The 21,597-nt window shown below is 36.1% G+C and overlaps 2 protein-coding genes across 6 annotated transcripts in view; one reads left to right on the top strand and one right to left on the bottom strand.

Annotated features, from left to right (window-relative positions):
- The window catches only part of SLF1 (SMC5/6 complex localization factor 1), a 35,276-nt gene extending 15,595 nt beyond the window's left edge, over positions 1–19,681 (bottom strand). The window contains exons 1-11 of one of the 3 annotated variants that reach the window (XM_085299733.1): positions 19,333–19,681; positions 19,055–19,168; positions 18,844–18,919; positions 16,677–16,920; positions 14,264–14,420; positions 8,772–8,903; positions 7,287–7,340; positions 4,850–5,008; positions 4,111–4,277; positions 2,576–2,713; positions 1,731–1,896 (exon numbers count right to left, since the gene is read on the bottom strand). In XM_085299733.1, coding sequence (XP_085155859.1) covers positions 1,731–1,896; positions 2,576–2,713; positions 4,111–4,277; positions 4,850–5,008; positions 7,287–7,340; positions 8,772–8,903; positions 14,264–14,420; positions 16,677–16,920; positions 18,844–18,919; positions 19,055–19,168 — 1,407 coding nt within the window. In that variant the 5' untranslated portion in view covers positions 19,333–19,681. The other 2 variants (XM_085299735.1, XM_085299734.1) reach the window with 2 other exon arrangements.
- Positions 19,495–21,597, top strand: part of KIAA0825 (KIAA0825 ortholog) — a 248,946-nt gene continuing 246,843 nt past the window's right edge. For 2 of the 3 annotated variants that reach the window (XM_085299730.1, XM_085299731.1), the window contains exon 1: positions 19,638–19,721. The gene's annotated coding sequence lies outside the window, so the exon portion shown is untranslated. Of the gene's footprint in view, positions 19,722–21,597 lie in introns of all 3 variants that reach the window. The other variant, XM_085299732.1, reaches the window with a different exon arrangement.

Below are 21,597 nucleotides of genomic sequence, written 5' to 3'. Positions count from 1 at the left end.
AAAATTGAGAGTGCAAAAAGGGATAATGACAAGTTTTGCAAGTGAAAATGTGGTGAATATTTTGTTTTAGAATTTACTTTTGCTAAAAATGCCAGGGAAAATAAAATGCAATATATAAATATGAAGCTAAAGAATAAGGCTGTAAGAAAGAATGTACAAAATAACAGATATTATCAGGCAAGAGTATAATGGGACTATATTTTAGGGCAAGAATTCATATCTGTTAGGATATTATACATTATAGCACGTAAGATGAAACTGGAAAAGCCACAGGAATCTTGGGTTTGTGCTGAAAGAATTTATATATATATATACATATATATATATATAAAGAGAGAGAGAGGAGGTATATATGTATACAAACACACACATGCATATATATGTGTGTCTATAAACTCTAAAGAAGAGGTAAGTTTCTGCATGCTTTATGTTGTGTTTTATTCTTTCTGTAAGTTTATTTTCTATATACTTTGTATCGTATCTGCCACAAGTGATTGTTCTGCTTATATAAAGAGCAGTTTATGAAATAGGTATGGTCTACAGTGCTGGAACTTGTCAAAAGAAGCCATGATAGAAAAAATAAAATGGTGCCTAAATTTAAACTGCAGACTCAACACCAGGAAACACATGAAAGCCATCTCATTTTCCAAAGAAGCAGAATGGCCATGGAAATCAACTGAATATAAGCCTGCTTGGCACTCAGTACCTTTGAAAAGGTAGGTTGTTTAAATACAAATATGGGTTTAGAAGCCTAATTTTAGTTACTTTTTTAATATCTCGACCAAGGATAAAAGACAGCACTGTTTCAGTATGGCTTACTTTGATATCCCTCAAAAAAGGTAGGAGGTCTGGTTAGGTAAAATGAGTAAAGCTGTCATTATGTTTAATCTTTCTGCTTTCTTAACATAATGAAAAACTAGCAGGTATTATACTGAAAGTGCTTTTTTCTCTGGAATACTTGATTTTCTATTGTTGTTCTGCTACTGTATTGAAAAAGTGAATGAGGTACCTATTTATTCTGTGCTTTCACAATAATTTAAAAGAGAACGGAGAGACAGCAGTAAGTTTGTGTTTTATGTGAGAATCTAGAAGTCAAAGATGTTTTAGAAGGCCTCTAGTTTCTGAAAAGAAAGAGGTGGTATAGAGGACACTCGATATCTTTTAGGTCAATGTCCTGCTGGTCAGCAGGTCACAGAACAGCAATTAAGTTGCCTTCAATTCCATTTTTATGAAAAGATCTAGGGAACATAACAAATGAAACTAAAGGACTTGAGAAGAAAATTGGGGCATTTATTAAAATCAAATTATGCAGAGCTGTAGAAAACAACAAAATTTGTTTTGTTAGCTTTTTCTTTCCAACATTTCCTGAATACAATCTCTGTAAAATAAGATAATCATCTGTTAAACCTTATTGTTCGACAAGATGTGTTAAGCTTGTGTCCCTAATGACTACAGTAACACCTGCTGGTAAGGGCATGTGAACATCTGAATGTAGCCACCAAGCTACTCGTGACTCCAGTTCGTTTCTTCTCTACAGATCAATATGAGAATCTTATGGATCAATTCATTTCCTTTAGTGGAGCAAAACCCAGCATGCTTCACAACAAAAGGCAGATATAACAAGCAGCTGTGGTACTTACAGATAATTCCTCACAAAGAAACGAACAAAGGAATGCCTTTTAAAAAATATGTTGGTCTTCATTATTTTATAGCATAAAATTCATACTCACATCATTTGTTCTGTTCATTTCTCTATGGGAAAGTATGACCCAATCGGCTAGAATATTTATGTGTTTGGTAAAAAGCACTGAGGTTTCGCTTCCCAGCCAAAAGGTCTTCAGAAGAACCGTCTGTGGCATGACTTGCTGATGCTGTGAATTGGCCCCTTCAAACAAACTGTAAAAGAAAGTAAAAGAACCTGAATCTTCATGCCACTTTGATTACTATAGTTACCAGACAGGAACCTCATCTTCTGTCAAAACACACAAAGGTTTGGCAATTTTTAAGTATAGAAAGATCAGACACAATTTCTGATGAATAATAAGTAAAATAATGGTGACTATTACAGTCAAACTATAGGAATTCTAATACCGTGCTAATATTATATGAAGTACAGTCAGAGCAAAAACAATATTTTTTACACTTCATAAACTAAAGATAATTATCTCCCTAGTAAAAGATAACATTTAATTGAAATATTTTAAAATATCAGTAGGTTCAAACTCCTGGTTGTCTACCTTAAAGAATGAAAAATTGTATTGTAAAGTCAAAAATGAAGCTTTATGAGTAAAATTAAATGCCTACTGAACCCTGTAATATAGTCAAATAATAGCTTATGTTAACAGCTTATGTTAAGCTGGAGACCTTAAAACACAATTAGAAAAAAACAATACGAATTGCAATAAGCAAACTAAGAATTGAGAAATACAGAAAGAAATTCTAAGCAAAGACATGTCTGTGAGAACCACATCTTATTAGGGACACACTAAAATCAGAATACAACTCGCTTGTACATACAGAAGCACATGTGAAACTGTGAAAAGTAGTAAGAAATAATTTTCCCATAAACCCCCACCTTTTTGTTAGAAATTCTACTTCAGCTTTTACTAAGTCTAAGAAAAACTTCAATAATGTTTTGTGAACCATCCTCTGTTCATCTACTTTTTCTGAAACTGAGACTGCATGACAAATAGTTTTGCAATAAAGGCAGGACCTGAAAAATAAACACAAAAAATATACATTTATATGATTAAAATGATACTGTGATTTACCAGCAAAAAAAGTAGTTTTAACTTTTGACAATTTTGACAAGTAAATACCTTGCTCCCCAGCAACATTCATCATTGTAATGCCAAACTTTTATGTTTTTAAAGCCAAATTTTCAGGAAAAAAAAMTATGTTTGCTACTGGGGCTTTATGTTGTAGATGAAGATTTTGTCTACAGTGTAATTTTAATTATTTATCTGTTAAATTTCTCTACTTGATTTACTGTACAATTACTGAATTTAACAGTAATTCTTAAAAATCCTGTCATTACAAGGTAGTCTAGTATTATAGACTACACTGTAACTTCCTATAAACCTTTGTTTGAACAGCATTTCACACAGACACTGTTTGACAGGAATATAGTATAAACATACAGTACAGAATACATCTAATGATTGTCTAACAAGATACAGATGATTTTGAAGTGCAGAATATATTTTTGGATAGGATTTTGAATATTGGAATGAACACATACAAGCAAAAGAGCAAGTACACAACTGCAGGGTGTTCATATTCTGCCAGTAAGCACAGTTAAGAGCTTAATCTATACGATAAATTACTTTCCATTCAAGTKGCCTGTGACATGTTCCTAATCAAAATAGTTAAATGTTCAATTACAATGATTCATATTTAATGCCTTTGAAGACTAAGAGCATGTTTACAGTCATGTATTTGTAATCACTGTTATGTCAAAGTTTTTAAATATTGCCTAAGATGGTATGATAGCAGTAAGATGAGGTACAGCTCCTCTTCCAAAGGAACAACTGAATTAATTTCTATTCAAGGAAGTCACAAAAAAAAAAAAAAAAGAAAGAAAAAGAAAATCCCAAGGTAAAGAATGGAGTAGCAACCCAAACAGTTGACATATGCAAAGTCATAGAATGGGTAGGTACATAGAATTTAATAAGACTTGTTGAATAAAATTGTAATGCTATGACTAAAAGATATAATATGAAGCTTCATGTTTGGCAACATAAAATTGGAAGTTGTTTCACAACTGCAGACAGTTACATATAGATAGATATAGGGGTGGACACCCACACACCAGCACAGCACTAATATATAAATTATTCTAATTTGTGAAAATACAAAAATAAAACATTCTACAACAAAACAGAAGAAGCAAACATAGGTTTTTTTTTTTTCCCCTTTCCAATAAACACCTCTACCTGCATGCTAAACTGAAACATATAATGAAAGGTCCAGACCTCAATTATAATGCTAGACCTTCATGTACAGTTAACTTATCCAGGTGAAAAAGTAACTTAAGTACAACAGAATGCCAGCTATCCTTCCTTGCCCTGTCTAATAACACCTGTCTAATACCTCATTAAATTTTCTTACCTTACAAGCATCTCTATCAAGGACCATGTACCTTTCTTACAAATAGGACACTGAAGAAGGTCCAAATAATACCTTAACACAGAAGGGGACTTCCAAGGAGGATCAAGTTGGAGAACAAGATACAAAATATGAAGAAGTTTAGCAGAAAATATTGCATCAGTATTTCCCTGTAATAAAATGAGAAAATAATATTGGCTCCATATTGGCCAAAGATTGATGATCACTAAGAATTTATACATTTTCTTCATTCCGCATAATCCTAAGTGACAAAATTTAATTATGATCAGTTAATTAACATACAACTTAATGCAAAACTAGAAACAGCAAAATTCAGAATTTCCGTAAGAAAGAACAAAAACAAGCACAGCTTGCACTACTCTGGTATCCCAGCATCATTGCTTAGAACAAACCTTGAATTGAACTCAGTATCTGTGGCCTACTAAGTTAAAAAAAAAAATCACACATATGCTGTTTCTCAAAGCAGCAGAAAGAATTCTGGGCTGGCTCTTTCATAATTTTTAGAGCACTATATTCCTATGGCTTATAAATAATAAAAAGGAAACAGATTAAATTTTTCCCTTGACTATAGGCTGCATTAAGGCTAACACTTTGATGAATAGGAAGTGAAGAGTTAATATTTCACTTGAAAAAAAAACAGAAAATACACTGACAGTAGCAAAGATTATAATATTTCCATTTCTTGGTTTAATATTTGTAATAGTTAAGCTTCAGATCTCACCAACAAGACATGTTCTAGAAGAGAATGAAGAAGTTGCACAGGGGGTATACAGTACTTTTGACCAGCTGCAAGTTCTGTGACTACATCAGGAAATAAATACTCTTCTACCAGTCCTTCGAGTATACAAAGGGTACCTCTGGACAGGTCAGTATTTTTAATCTAAAAATAAAATATCTTTGTAAGTAAGAGAACAGTTTAATACAGACCAAATACAAACAAAAACTAWTATGAAATTTCTAAGAAATATTGCTAATATAGTAAGGCAAGAGAACATTACACATTAGAATTGAAATAACTATTTATAGCCAGATTCAGTAAGTTGCTGTCATCTAGAAGGCCTTCACTTACTGAACTGGGTTTTCATTAAAAAGATAGTTCCTTTCATAATGTGCTTATCATCTCAGAAGATCTGAATATACTTAACCTTAAAAAAAAATTACATTTACACACTCAATAACTTATCTGTAATTTATTCCTGAAAGGTATGCAAAGAAGTAAGTGTTAATATTTCTACACATGCACAGAGTACATGAGGACTGGAATAGTAAGATAATTAGCACCACTGGAACAGTTTGAAAATGAAAGAAAAATGTAAAATCATGAAATATATAATTTATGAACAAACATTATAAATCTATAAAGCATATAGCTGTTTTATCTCCCTAGCACTCCTATTCCTATATAGCATATCAGGGAAGCAACTAATGCTACAGATAATGCAGGTACTGATCCCAGTGTATTACAAAGCTCTAAAGACCTTCTTAACAGCACAGGGCTCCCCTCTTACTCTCTGCCATTTATGACAGCAAAACACTTAACTTTGCAAGCTTTCAGAGGACCCATAAGGATATAACAGCTTTCAAGAAATGCTTTATCTGCTCTGCAATTTCCCTGTTATCATCTGTACTTTGAGCTTACCAAACCTTTATTTCTGTAGATTACTGATATGCAAGAGGAGCTAGTGAAGATGTTCTCAGTTACATTGCTATTTACCTCTGTTCTCTAGTCCAGGTTCAAGCAAAAGCCAAGAGGTACAATCCAGTAGCAACCATACCTCTCTACTAGAGCACAGCTTCTTGGGGCCTGATAATTTCTAGGTTTGAAATCCAGCTACTTTGCTGTAGGCTGAAGCCAACAAGAACCAGCATACAGACAAGCATGGTCAATGAAAAAGTTTAGGTACACATATAAGTCCAAGCCTCAAGTGTCCAGGCCAATATAGATATATTCGCAGAATCCTCTCAGGACAACACTGCCTGAGGCTCTGGTAAGTTCAAATAAACTGGGATAAGGAACCCAAACTGTGAAAGGCAGAGGCAGGGAAAGGAGATAATTGAACTGCTGGGAATTAAAAGGTTACATACATTTATTACTACTTTAGTCTCTAACACCTTGTAGACTTTAGGATATTTGCCAAGAAACTTGGCTTCTAATGCACATTACACATAAAGCTACTGAAGACATTCTACCAATTGTTTTAAAATCAAGGAACTACACAAACTTCAAGTCCAACTGAAGTTTTGAGGTCTATAGAGTAGACTTGTATTAGCCAAGTATTTTCCGAAAATGTTTTAGTAATAGACTAAAGACTTTAAGAGATCAAGTTAAACCCGTGGAAAAAAAAGCATAATCATAGTTAAATCACAGCGCCATGTCTGCCTTMGGTACTTGGTTTCTTTACAAAGATATAATTTCTGAGATTCCTGTATTAGATTCTAATGTACACCAGCCTTATATTAATGATAAATAAAACTGCTCATCTGGACAATTTGCTTTTAATCAGGTCTTTATGCATATGGATTATGCAACTTGCATTTATTTCATTCATTTATTGCATTTATTTTCTCATTTATATATGCACTATTAAAATCTCCATGTTATTTCCTTTGGAAATAATGGTGGCATTCATACCTTTGTAATGCTAATTATATGCAAACAGCACATCTAAAGGGCAACCATAAACTGTTTAATGGCTCAAAGAACAACTCCTCTGTTGCATGGATTTCAGATGTGTGAAGATAACTTAGTATATTGTGCATGGATGAGTATGTCACTTCTGGCCCTCATCTGGTGATGCTATCAGGATCTGTCATTTTATACTGTCTTTTTATAATTTAACCTAAATCGCATCAGGCCATATTTTTTTGTCTTTTCTACACAGTAACAGGTAAATCTCTCTTAAGCAATAGTACTTAAAGAGTTTCTTTATGATAAAGAGGCCAGTCTGAAAGCACTGCAAGAAAGAACAAATCTTCATGTACATCCAGTATTCTAATGAAGTTCTATTTATCTCTTAAATAATTTTATTAGACTGACGAGATAATCTAAGTATTTTAAAATGTTTATTTGTTAGCTAATTTCACAATAGAAGTGTGTTCGTCTAACCTCAGAATAAAATTTCTTGTACACAGCAGGCTGTTTTTGCAAGAATCCTTACCTCTGAATTGCATTCATTCAGCTGGTCTATTTGAGTAGAATTATGTTTAACAGTCTGTAAAACAGGATAAAATCAACCTGTGCATTGGATACCAACAGACATATTCCGTAAATACTGCATAAAAACAAAGAACGTTAACTTCTTTTTCAAGCGCAACTCAAGCAAAAAATTCTACATAGCAGTCTATTTATATTTATCTTTTTAATATTTAGATCACAAAATTTTGAAATAGAGGATTAGTGACCTAAAAGGAAAATAATATAGGCACGTTTTCTCCTCCTTAGCTTTCCTTTTATTCTTTGCTCCAGTTGCTACACAATGACAGTTTTATTAGTTTTCGCCCACTTACATAGATGCTAAACGTTTTCATTCTTTACAGTTTTTCTATGACAAAATATAAATTTTGGATTCATCTTGCAACTCAACTGAAACCTGAAGACATGGCAGTAGGTGCAAAAATGTATTACTAAYTTCAGTTACGGCCTACTGCTATGCACTTATTTATATGTATTATCAAAAAGTCTTTTAGGAGAGTTTGTCCTAGGGATTATGATTAATCCTTCTACTCAGAKCCATGTAAGAGTTTGAAGAAAAACTAATCTGCTAAGTAGTGCACCTATTGTATGTACAATACATGAGAAATTAGGGATGCATTTATTTTTTAAAGGTCTGGAGGCTATGATCTTGATAAAAATGTTATTGATAAAYCATGGAGTATTTGAGGGTGCATATTTAAGCAGCTTGTGCCTTCAACTTGTTAATTTTGGTTTTATATACTGTACACTGAGCATTTAGAAATTCTAATTCTTTTGCTATGAGAACTTGCATTAATATACATTGTGGATCTGATTCTGCAGTTACAAAATTATATGTTGTTCTTTTTAACTGAGCTCCTATCAGAATATTTACACAACATCATTTAGAGTCTGTGTAGCAAACAGAGAAAACATATCCTGACTCAAAGCAATTAATTGTTGTTTCTAGATATGAAACAATGCTTTTAATTGTTAATGTACTATGTTTACCATGATTAGGTATGTGTCAACATTAAACAGTACATTTAGCTTTATTCTCTACTTATAATAAAAAACATTCATAAGAATCAACAGAAAGTTTGCTTGCCCTAGGATATGGTAGGTTTTAAAAGCTTGTTAGTGTAATTTTGGTAGATAACAGACAAGTCATTGAAAGACTATAATCTGATATAATATTTTGTTGGACTATATTAGCTATTATCAGACATATTACACTGAAATTTCAAATAGTCCACCAAGTCTTCCCCATGCCCATGCCTACCATTTACCCTTCTAAATTATATTTTGGTTAATGCTGGATTATAGTAAATAGGGTATTATTAAACACTGCAGGCTAGAAAGTTATCCGAATTTCAGAAACTTTAAAAATATCTATTGTCTATGATGAAAGAAATTTAATTATATGTATTTTACATTTTATGCTAAGAAAGTAAAACKAACTGTTACCTACCTGAGCAAAATACATGTGTTTTATCACAGCATTTTTCATTTCAACAAGCTGCATGTTAGATGTGATTTGTTTAGTTTCTTGTGCAGCTAGAAAATGATTCATTTGGATAACTTCAGTATTTTGTATTTCCTTCTGTGAAGATCAAAACAAATCATCATTTCAATTCATCATCAATTCAATTTAATTTCAAATGGCATAGAAAACTAACACTCCAAAACAGCTTTATGTGCTGAAGTCTTTCCATATATCCTGTTGTAAATTCATGTGTGCATATGCATGTATTTTTCAAGAGTCGACACTACATGCCASATAAAACAGCTGTAGAAACAAGTCATTAATGCTGTAGGTAGTTCTAGCATGGGCATCATCAGTATGAGCTTCCCCATAATTATTTTTGTAATTGTCTCCAACCTTGGCCCAATCTCTCACTGAAATGCAAGCTGAGTTTCCATAATGGATTTGTTCTTTGGACTTTTAGAAAGCTAAAACCAAAACCTTTTCCATTAGAAGAAAGTATAATAAGGATTTTTTAAATACAAATTTTCATCAATTTGACCAAGACTAGACTCTCATTTTATAAAGGCCACTACAATAAAATCCCTTCAGTTCTTGTCTATAAGGATGAACAAAACTAGCAATTTAAATTTTTTAAGTAAGTTCTTTATTTTAATAATTTAATCTCTTAAGTCCACCTAGTCATTTCTAGTTGTTTCTTCARCACATGGAATGAGCAAGTACTGTTCTATAATTCACACTGAAACCAGACACACTTCCATACAGAAGACTCTCAGCAAAGCCAGAAGGTATTTTTGTTATTAAAAAGTAACTAGAAATTGTATTTAAAAATTATATCCGAATATGAGAACAATACATTTTGGTAAGGTTCAATATATGATTTTTTCAACAAATGTACACAGATTAAGAATGAAGCATCATCATTGTTTTAGACAGATACACACAAAAAGTAGTCTGCTCTTGAAGTGTAAAATGTGATCAGTAACTGTAGATATTGCTGAAGAATCTCCCTTAGTCACTGTACTGATGGCCATTTTTTATTCAGAGTAGGTGTGGAAGGACATTATACAAATACAACGAAATAAATTTGCTTAGGGTGGCTTTTGGCCTTTCTACTTCAAACACCTAAATCCAAAAGGGGACACATGTACTGTATGGAAAACAATAGTAGKGAATAAACACAATGGCGGCTGTACTGAGAAGAAGCAAGCCACGAATATTTTATGCTTTTAAGAGATTTTCAATGTAAAGCTTCAAAAGCTGCATACATTTCATTCTATTTTCAAATGCTCCCTTAAATGTGCAATTCAAAACAAAAATATTTGGCATATGGGTAACTACACATTTTTTAAAAAGTAACAAGTTTGTTGCACATTMCAGAAGTATGATAAATGCTTTAGGTAATTTGAGAAGCGCTCTAAATAGCTTCTGATAAGGCAAGCACAACTACACTTTCACCAAAGTAGAACAGAAGTTCTCTGAGACATTAACTAGTCTTTACTTCTTGTGGCACTTCTGCTTTATTTTCAACATCCTCCTAAAAATACTGACAGTCAGACAATATTCAGTATCCCAGTACTGTCTTGCTAAGATGTTATAAATTCCAATATGCATTCAACAAAGCATTCGAAGTCTGTGTTAAATTTAAGAATAGCTCCCTAAAATCATGTATGTGCTTTAACATCTTGAATCAATTCATTGGATACCTTATGGGATCAAGTCATTAATGACAATCGCTCAAGAGTATTTTCACACTGGAAGTTATGAGGTTGAAATTAAATGAACAGATATTGAAATGAAAAGATGAAGCAATGCATTCATTCAAAAACAGTGATAGAATAGTGTGAAAAGGAATGACTATAAGCAGCTCTAATGAAATAATGAATAACACTGCTTTGCTGAATTCAACATTTGATTTGGATACAAAGCCTTAGATGACATGTGCACATGTATACTGCAGGGACGAGGGTATTTATTTCTACTAGAAGTAGCAGTCAAGTATCAGCTCTACAGATTTTCAACATTGGAATGTTCTATGTTATGTCCTAATGACATATGTGCCAAGTGCCTCTTGGAGAAAGAGACAGGAGTGTGTTCGTAATGTTTATTGATAAAGCCTAATATATTTAGACAAGTGTTGTGATTTGATTGCTTATGTTTTCTTTTCCTTTTAAGAGACTAAGAGTCTTGGCAGTTTTCTGAGTTCTTTAGATGCATCTGAATAGAAAGCTAATGTTCTCCTTGCTTCTAACGTGAATTACTTAGTAAAGTCTAGGAAAAAAAAGATAAAGGCAAGTTAATGAACTAGTTAAGACAGAACACTGTTATCACATTGGGAGGAATTCAGGGTGCATAGCAAGAAACATTTAATTCTCATGGAGATCAATAAAAGGTGAGATAACCATAAATACTTGACATTCATTCCTCTAGTAAATATAACATGATGTCTGTCTTAACCGAAAGGTGATATAGAGAATAGTTTCCCTGAAGAGGTTTCATTAAGAGAGTAAGCAGTAGGCTGAGATCCCATGTTGATGTGTATTATTTACTCAGGATGCAAACACTAAGACTTTTCAGTGTCCCCTTCAACCTTTTCATAGCAGCTTTACTGATCTCATTAAAATCCAGAAAGGAAATATTCTCTGCATTTTGGATCTGGAAAATCCAAAGGATTTCAAGTTAAGTATGTTACTCCTAGTAACAACCCCAGCTTTAATTCCTACTTGCTGACAGAAGTAACATTTTCTATTTAGCAGTTGACTGTAAAGTCATCCCATAGTCTGAGGAGCTCATAGTCTAAAGGAATCTTCTGAGTCCTTTGAGTATTTCCACGTCAAAATGCTATGAAGATTATCAACAAATGCAGAAAGCCTGAGTAGTACATTTGACTCTGCTCCTTGGTCTGCTGTAACACCTAAAAAGACAGAAACCTTTTACTGCATCACAAATGTGATCTAAGTAACAATTTTTTGATTTTCCTGAAACAAGCAGAAGAGTTGAAAATATTGAGAGTATACATGAATTCAATGCACATTATGGAAAAAACAAAGGATGCTTGTTTATTCTTGCTTGTAAATAGCATTTGTGATATTTGGCTTTTTCTTTTGATGATTAAATTCCTTTCCTCCTAGCCCTCTCCTCCAAGGCCTCGAGGCTTTCAGTCAGTATTTAAAATTTCCTGGAAGCTGCGTCTATTACGTAAGCTTCCAGTCAGTCCACAAGGTGGTTGTTTGGTGGTAAATTTGATCTTACGACAAGTATATTCCCACAAAGAAATCTTTACAGTTGATTGGAATGAGCTTCACGTTATTTGTTAGCATAAAATATGGCAAGGCTGTCCTAACTGAAGTGTATTAATATGCAGATTCTTCTACTAGAAGTCAAAGTCCAAAAATTTAAAGGTACAAATAAAGAATTGACTGGACTGAATAATACCCGTACAATTTTCTGTAGAGTTGGAAGTGGAATATAGGGATTTAAATCCCTCTTTATATCATTCTTTATACCAGTTTTGGGGACAAGAATATAGCTTATAAAGCTGTAGAAGTTTAGGAAACATTTGCTTTTTTGTTTGGTGAAATCTAAAAATGTACTTTAATGTTCTCCTTTCAGATAGAACAAACCCATCAACCGTAGACACTGTTCAAAAACAATCCGGTAACATTTTTCTTGATCCTTTACAGACAAGCTTTCTTTTAAAATTAAAACCTGTCTTTTCTGTAGCCATTATTAATTTTCTACTCATTTATTTATTTTAAAATTAATGGGTGTTGATGACACCACTTACATTTTTGTCAGTCTGTATTATGAGTGCCTTAACTAAGGAGTAATCCTGGATTTAAATGCTTCAAACTAAAAACATTGTACTACTGTTCCAGAATGGAGAGAAGAAAGCATACAGTAAAAAAAGAATGTGTAGCAGGCTCATGGTATTAACCTCCATAGGGTCATCAAAATGGTCTGTAAGAAAAGACAATGCTGGTCTTGGTGAGGAAAGGACTAGGAATTATAAGGTTTCTCTGTCTGTCTGTAAATCGTAAGAATAATTTCTAGTTCTAGGGACTCTGCACACAGGGAAACTCACTTAAGAGTTGCATGTCCCCTCATCAGTTCAAACAGGGGGGTGAAAGTCAATCAAGCTGTTTTTCTTCCTTTGCCTTGTCTTTTTGCATCACAGCGAATTTAACTTCTGTTCTATTTTGGCTGAATTGTAAACCTAACACTGAAGAATCTGAATTTGTACTGGATGCCTCAGCTGGCTAAGTCATTCCAGCCAAAAACTCCATCTTGCTGGAAATATGATTTTTAATCTTAAGGACTTCTGATTATTTTCTGAAATGAGGACAATTATGTCACACCTTTCTGATTCCACAGACAAGAGCACTGCAAATGCAGAAACATTACACTATGCAGTCTGTTGGTATACGAGAAGTTCTTAGAAAGATGTCCTTGGCATGCTAATCAGTTTTCATAAGGTTGCATATACAGTCCTTTATTTAAAATAGTTTTATTTAAATTTACTTGTTTACAAGTATGGAATGATCTCTCCACAGTAATGGAGAGTTGAAGGTGTGCTCAGATAGCAAGCAGTTCATACACCTATTTTAGGAAATGAAAAACCTTCATTCTAGCATCATTAATCTCAGTAGCAGAGAATATAGATGAATAGTTTGTAATAGATTCCCAAAATAGAAATATTCTGAGTGAATTTCTGCTGCCAAGTATTCCCTTACAGAATTCACATTACAGCCACCAATTTTTCCCAGCCAAGGGCTGCTAGCAAACATATTTTGAGTTAACCATCTGAATCTTAATATTTTAGCATAATTTGTAAAGTTATAAATGAAAAGGTAAACAGTTGAGATCGACTCACAAAAAAGTGATTAAACTGATACGGAAGCATGAAAATATGAGGATACTATTTTAATGCAGTTTAACGGTGTGTGCCCAACTCAGTATAAAAGTCGTGTGTGTATATACACACATATATACATACACACACACACACACACACACGTGAAATCATTACAAAATAAAGAGAATACAGAAGATGATCTGTTATTTTTCTTTTGGTGTTTTATGACTAACTAGCTAACTGTTTATTTGGTGATCAGCTACATTATTTTCATGTACTACTCTGGAAGAGCTACTGGGATTTCTTCCTGAAGTCTAAACCATTTTTCCAGTTGTAATAACACCAAGTAGGAACCAAGGAGGAGTACAAAGAGGAAAAAGAAATTTTCAGGAGTTTTTTTCCTTGGTGTTATACCTACTAGTCTTAATCAAAATATTCCTTTGGGGGAGAGAATTTTTCCTATTAGAAAGCTGTTTTGTTTTTAACTAAATTTCAAAACATCCAGATTGATTGTATTCTTTTCTATTATTAATGCTATATTATAGAGTAATTAGTAAAGATGACATAAATTGCTAACAATACTATTGAAAAATGAATTTTAGGTATTTTTTTTTTTACTTACCTCAAAAAGGTAATCTCCTATATACTGCACAGGGTAATACTGAGCTTCAAATAAATGCTTTTTTGTAGGAAAACTCTTATCATCGATGAGTATATGAGTAATATCTCTTCCTGCATCCTGAGATGAACATATGGTTGCCTTTCCAGCTTCTAGAACTCTAAATAAATATATATTTGGAAAGATGTACTTACTGAATTATATTAACATTGCTTAAAGCTACATTAATGTTCACAAACTACAAGCATGCAAGTGCAAGAGAATAAGGGTTCTAGGTGTGTGACATTACACTGCCTTCAATAGGTGGATAAAAATGGCACTTAAGAGCCTTGAGCAAAGGAAGGAACCCATTTAACAAGAACATGTCTTTTCACAATTTAACACTATTAATTAAAATCACCTCCTCCATATCTGATAGAAAGCTTCTCTCTGAGGATTTTTTTTCAAAKATAAAATTCTTAGATGACAACAGCTATAATTTATTACATTATGTTCCCCATGATGGTAATTAGTGGGTCTTCCAATTAGGAGATTGGCCATAAATCAAGTGGTTTACCAAAAGTGGAACACTGCTTTTCCGAATTGTAACRTGGTATTTTCACATTGCAAATACTTTTTGACTTCATTTTAAAGTCATCTACAGCATTTGGTGCCACTCAGTGTTATACACAGAAAACAGATTTGTTTATGTTTGGGGCAACATTATATGCAAGTTTCCTCAGAGGAAATTCCAGAGAGGTACTGCTGCAATGATTCATATTTTTTAGAAAAGATGACAGACTAGACAGTGGAAGAAGAAAGGAGGTCTTCTGAATTGTTCAATATATGTTCATTTTTCAAATTGCAGATATGTAAAAGGAAAAGGATGCTGGCCTCATACACTTACATATCCAGTAACTAGGGATTAATGGCAAGAAAAGAATAAAAGGGGAGAAAGACAGACTGTTTTAAGTATTAGAGAAAAAAAAAGAAAAAAAATCATTTCTCAAAGTGACAGTGGCCTTCATGACTGAAGGCAATGTTTGTTGGAGATAAAAGAAAATCCACCTTTCAATGTTTTCTGCCTGAGTTAAAGGATCCCCATGTTAGTGGGGATCCTACTAAACTGGAAACTGCTTGGAAAAAAAAAGAAAAAAAGATTCCTTCCACAAAACTCCCCGTTCATTTGTCTTGCTSATGTAGTTCCTGTTAAAGGTTACTTTTACTGTTAACAGAGTTGTGCGAGACAGCACTTCAATGGCACTATCACAAGGACTTGCAGAAGCAGTTTTCATTGGAAACAAATATGGTGTTTCAGAAGTGTAGCAGAACGAATGAATCTTTCTGGAAGACAGCATATAGTAAACTTTTCCACTCAGCTAAGGAAATAGCCTGCTCAAGATGTCTTCAGTTGATAATATTAGAAGATGATAACTTCAGCAACTTCTCATTCGGTTTTTATGAACTGCACACAGCTACTCTGTGATGCACCTTGAAGCTCTGATACCATGATCAACTAGATACACTGCATCTCCCTGCTTGCCTGTACATCTGTGACATACACCTTGCTCTCATGCCCCATAGAAAATCAGGGCGTGCACAATGTGCACAGATCCAGACTTGGGAAGCGCTCGCAGCTAACTTGGATTTCAACAGAGGACAGTAGGATAGTGTATCTTCCTGAAAGGAGCAACAACATCTTGTAATGGTTAGCTCTGTTTCAGGAGCACACTTTACATAATATGCTTTTTGAGATTCAGCGTAGCACATAAATCAGGGAATCCAGGYATGTAGGAAGTTTGGAAAAAATAAACGTAGTCCCAAAATTCTTGCACTTCCTGTTGTTTTCCTTTTCTGTTTTTCCTTTATATTTTTGCCCTTTCCCTTCTGTACTATCTGTATTTACATGATATCATAAAGATTTGTTACAGTACAAATAAGGGCGTCAGAATTAGGGAGCTGTTGCACAGATGTAACGCAGAAAGATCAGGTTAGTCAGAATGTGAAACAGATTAGTAAGACATAGCTCATGGCTGGCTCAGGTCACCCACCCACATGATACAGTTTATCCTGTTCTGGCTACCATTTGAATGTAATGTGAGGACAAAATAAAAGAATATTCATAAAAAAACATAAGCATATGTACGTTGTTTCATGAAGAAAGTTCCTGTAAGCAACTACTTAAGATTCAAATATGTAACAGTGTGTGTTATATTTGACACTATACTGAACGCAAGCTAGAAAAACAGTGATTTTAAAGCCAGTGTGCAACTATTATAAAAATGTGTGGAAGAGTATTAATGAACACAGTTCATATGTTGAAGGACCTGAGGTTGTTATGGACCAAATTAACTGGGAAGGAAGAACAAAAACTCTTTTAATTATATAATAAGAGCTTTATCTTTCATTACTTCAGCTTTAAGACATATTCTCCTACCTTGTAATAGGATCCCTTCGTTTATCACCTTCCTTAACAAGGAGGACAACTTTCCATCTGTGGAAGGCCCCTGGAGCACTAGTGTGTGTCAGTTCTTCGCGCCATCTTTTAGGTGCAGATTGCATTTGAGGTGAATAATGGGTGTCTTTTTCAATTTTATATCCCCATTCATACGTTGTTTCATCAAGCCATCTGCCACTTTCGGCACTATTAATTATGTACTCCTTAGTTAGTATCCACTTTCCTAAAAAGCAAATGAACTGTCAGCCACAGAAGATTTTTTGTGTAGACAAACGGCAATCAGTTGAYGATCTAATATAAAATTAACTTCAACCTTTCTTGTGCAAATAAGTGCTGGAATTGTAAGTACCATTTTAAAAACTTCTTCCTACTGCAAGAGGGCTCTTCTTCACGTTTTAAAATCAGAAATCTCACAATGCCACTGAAAATGATCATCTTGTTTTCTTTTAATGATGAGCTACCTCTTTACCCTTCCCAGGTAAAATACTTGCCTGTCTTCTCAAAAATCTGCAAACATAAGTTTGCAACTTTCCAGATAGAATCTTCCTTGACACTTTATTTTTAATAATCATTTGACATACTTTCAAATGTACTAAAATAGATTTGAGGTACACTTGATGTACTTATATAACATGCAATAATGCTGTCAAATCACCTTTTTTGCAAAAGGTATAGTCTGAGTAAACTGAAGTAATATATTAAATATGATTAAAAAGAAGAATGAATGTATTTTGTAAATGCTTGATATTACTAGCATAGTAAGTGTAGTGAGTGCTAATATTAGGGGGATATGGTTTTAGACTTTTGTCTTTCCCCTTTCTTCTTTCCACATCCTTTTCTCTCCTCCCTTGGCTCCACCTCCTCCGCCTCTCTTCTTTCTTCTTTGGCACGTACACTTTTGATACTGTCTGTAATAATCTTCCCCTTTTTCTCGCGGTCTCGCCCTTCTCTCAGATTCAGGTCAAGTGCTGTGGTTAGTACCTTGCTCTTGTATTGAAACACTACCTACAGAAAATACTGTAAGAGAAACTGACTGGAATTGTGTAAACCTAATTGGTTTCACAGAACAGCAGGGTTGACTGGCAGAATGTCTCAGAAAAGGAGCACAGATGGTACTTCTACATAATCTAGCATAGGTACCAGTGTATTTATGACTGAAAAAGGCATGCTGCATATAACCTGTGTGTTAGAAAAACTTTAATTTCAAGAATTCTGTCTCAAAAAGTAAGTCAGCTAAGAAGTCCATGAAGACCAATGTTTCTATTAGTATTTATGCTTACTTCCAGAGAGTTCTAAACGAGATTAAAGATTGTTATACTTGGGAAAACTGCATTAGGAATGAACACTCTCTCTCCACCATCAAATGACAACTATAAAAAAAGAGCACCTCTTCCAGAATTAAGTAGTACTAACTGTATTAAGTAGTATTAAGGAGTATTTATGAACATAGAAACATGACAGAGTTTAGCACTGTCAAGCAGACAATACATATGCTATTTCCACTTAGTGCAAAGAAAACATCTCCAGATGTTTTAAATCTCCAAAAGTGATATTAACTCATTATTATAAATTTTAGGTCTAAAGTGTCTTTTCTCATGTAAACTTTTACTCTCTTTCTTGATGACAGTTCATAAGGCACAAGGAGTTAAGAGAAGAGCAAAAGAGAAAAGACTAGAGCAAAATGGCAGAGGTAAGGGCTTGAAATTTTCTGTTGCTGAATAACCAGAAATTTAGAGACAGTGATCTTTACTAATGAATGGCATGTGTGAATTTGATGTGAAAAATCCATGCCAACTATAGCTGTGTGTATGTCCTCCACCCTTTTTCAAGTAATCTATTTTTAAGCACTTAAATCATTTGGAATATGACTTTACAATGTAACTGACAGATTACAGAAGTTTTGGTTTGGGAGCAAATAAAGGAAGGTGACATGAAAACTATTTAGGAATAATGCAAAAAAAATACATAAAGTAAATTAAATTTGAACGTAGTGCTTTGCTAATAATCAAGGCTTAGGGAACAAGAGTAAGTGCTGAYAAAACAGCCAGTTCATGACATGGAAATATGTAACTAGAAGACTTTTAAAGATCCTTTCCTATCTTAATATTATGATTTGATGAAATTTTACAGCAGTTCTTTTACTCACCTGCAGCACATGCAGCTAAGAACTTTTCACTCTTGCAAAGCTGTTTTGCTATAAGATGTGTACAATTTCTGTATTTCTAACAAAAAAGGAAAACACAACACACATCACTGGAAACAGATTAACTTTTTTGGCTACTAATACACAAGCTTCTACACAGCCCCTTATTTTTTCTTGCTTTCTCTCACCAGTGGGAGCTTATATAAAGCAATACCTTAGTATCAATAAGAACACAGTCCAGCTTGAGCAACAATTCAAGCAGTGCCTTTTTTTCTCGTTTTTTAAATCCAGTTAATTGGATTACCCGTTTCTGGCCACCACTTGCCATCTGTTAAAAGAAAAAAAAAAACAAACAAAAAGGCAGCAAAAACGCACGGAATAYACGTTATGAAACTCCTCATGCTCTTGCTAATACCTCCTGCTCCTCGCCCGGTCGTACCGCGGCAGGACGCACCGCCGAGGGGCTGTCACTACCCGCCGCGGCCGGCGTACCTGAGCGGCGGCAAGCAGGCAGGCCGGAGGCCCGCCGAGGGGCAGGTCGCGGCGGGCCGAGCCCCCTCAGCACAGGCCGTGCAGCAGCTCCGGCCCCACCGCGGCGAGGGCGGGGGCAGGCCGCGCCGCTAGCGGCGCCGGCGCCGCGCCGCGCCGGCAGGGGAAGCGGGCTGCGCGGGAAGAGGCGCCATCTCCTCGGCGGGGAGGCGGCGCGGGCTGCCGCGGCTCCCCCTCTCGGCCCCGGCGCGGGCGGCCCCGCGGCCGCTCCCGCCTCCCCCCGTCCCGCCCCCGGATGTGGCGGCGCCGCCGTTCCGGGCCGTTGTCACCGACGCTCCGCCGTCGCTCGGTTGTGGGCGCGGAGCCGAGCGCGCCGCGGGGGAGCCCGGCCGGTAAGTGGCCCTGGCGGGGCCGCCCTCTCCCCCTCCCTTCCCGCCGGGGCCAGGCCCGCCCGGCGCTGGAGCCCAGCCGAGCGGGGCGGAGGGTGCGGAGCAGCCGCACGATGCGAGGCCCCGGCGCGGCCCAGGGCCGGAGCGGGCGCGGCGCGGCGCGGCGCTGCGGTGTGTGACGGCGGTGGAGGAGGGATCGCAGCCCCTCTCCGGCGAGGCTRGTGGTGACGCAGTTGCTTAACGGTTGGGCCCGGCCGTTGGCGGCCCCCGCGCTGCGTGGCGGCGGGGCGGGGGTGAGGGGAGGCGCCGTGGCGGCGGCGCGGAGCGCGGCCCTGCCCCGGCCGCGGCGCGGCTGCCGTGTCCCCCGTAGCGCTCCGCTCCGCTCCGCCCCCCGGGAGGAGAGCCGCGGCCAGCGAGCCGCTTCCGAGGCCGGGAGCGCTGCTTTGCCAGTGTCCGGAGCCAGGGATGGGGAAGCCTGGGATGCCTGGTTGAGAGCAGCAGCTTGAGAGCACGCCAGCGTGGAGCGTCTCGCTACAGCCTGAGATTTGCCTTTTGCCTCTGAAAAACCCGTTTTCTGTTGCTCAACAGACTTAAAAGACTAGCAAGCCCTCTTATAGGGATGGGTGATGGAAGACAGAAGAGACTTCACTTGGTAGAGGAAGCTGGCAAAGCAACTAAGCAGAGTTTGCAGTAGATCCAGATCGAAGTGTCTCGTCTCTCGAACAGACTGTCTTTCAGAATCAGAAATGGGACCTAGCRTTTCCAGCCCTCAGTATCCCTTTTCTCTCAGCACCAGAGAAACTTCCTGTCAAAGGGCCTTGTTCTGCGTGATGCCTGATCCTCGTACAAGATGACTACCTGCTGCTACAGTTAGATCCTCAAGTCTTTAAGTCTAAAGATTCCTCCTTCCCTTCTAAACCTTCAARTTTGCTCTAGCTGCACGATGGAATTCAGTGTTGTTTAAAAGTTGCAAAGCTACATGAAAAGGTTAAAATAATACTATGATTGTACATCAAGCACTCAAAATTTAGAAAATTAGGAATGCCAGAACTAAGATCATCTGTGAAACCTTATTTTGGTCCCTTGTGTATAGGAGATGTGATTATCTTAACTTGATTCCTGTGTCATTTATAATGCACAAGATGGGTTAGTGCTATTTAGTGAATAAAATTGGCTCTGTAGAATACTTTATTTTTTTATTCCTACAGTTGGAACATAGAAGGCACTCATCCTGATTCAAGAAAAGAAAGATAATTGAATTGTATCCTTAGAGAACTGAATAATCCTTTCACCCCTTCYGTAAAATATTTGAGAGTGGACAAATCACTTCATGCTCATTGTGGTAGCTGTTTTGTTTTTAAGTCCCCTAAGACTGAGATATATATGGCAAACTTTTCACAAATGCTGAGTATTTTTAATTGCAACTTAGATCAATTYAAGCAATGCTTTGAACTTATCAGTGCTATAAAATAGAAATACTCTTTGGGAAAAAAGTCTGGCTTTGGACATCTCAGGTTTGAMTGCAGGTTGAAATGGACACTTGAGCCTAGATCTCTCTGAGTTCCCTAGATATCGAAGTAGAAAGATAATTCTGCCTGGCCTCAAGTTGGTATTGTGATGCCACTTATAGAGTGTTCTCATACCCCACTGATCTAAGGAAAGAGATGGTGACATTTATTTAGAATTAAGAGTGACATTTTGATTTCATGCTACATATAAGACATGGAGTCACATACTGAATAGTTATCAGAAAAAAAGTGTTTATCTTCTCTACTGACTTATTTCTTATGGAAATAACCACATGTTAAAGTAATGAAAAATCAATGACAACATGAGAAGAAACAGTGAGAGTGGGTCTGGCTTGATTTCCTTGTACTTA

The sequence above is a fragment of the Rhea americana genome, unplaced genomic scaffold (assembly GCF_003343005.1).
Source record: "Rhea americana isolate MKP2758 unplaced genomic scaffold, rheAme1 scaffold_153, whole genome shotgun sequence".
Lineage (NCBI taxonomy): Eukaryota > Metazoa > Chordata > Aves > Rheiformes > Rheidae > Rhea > Rhea americana.
Note: the sequence above shows the minus strand (reverse complement) of the source record. Positions and strands in the feature narration are given on the sequence as shown.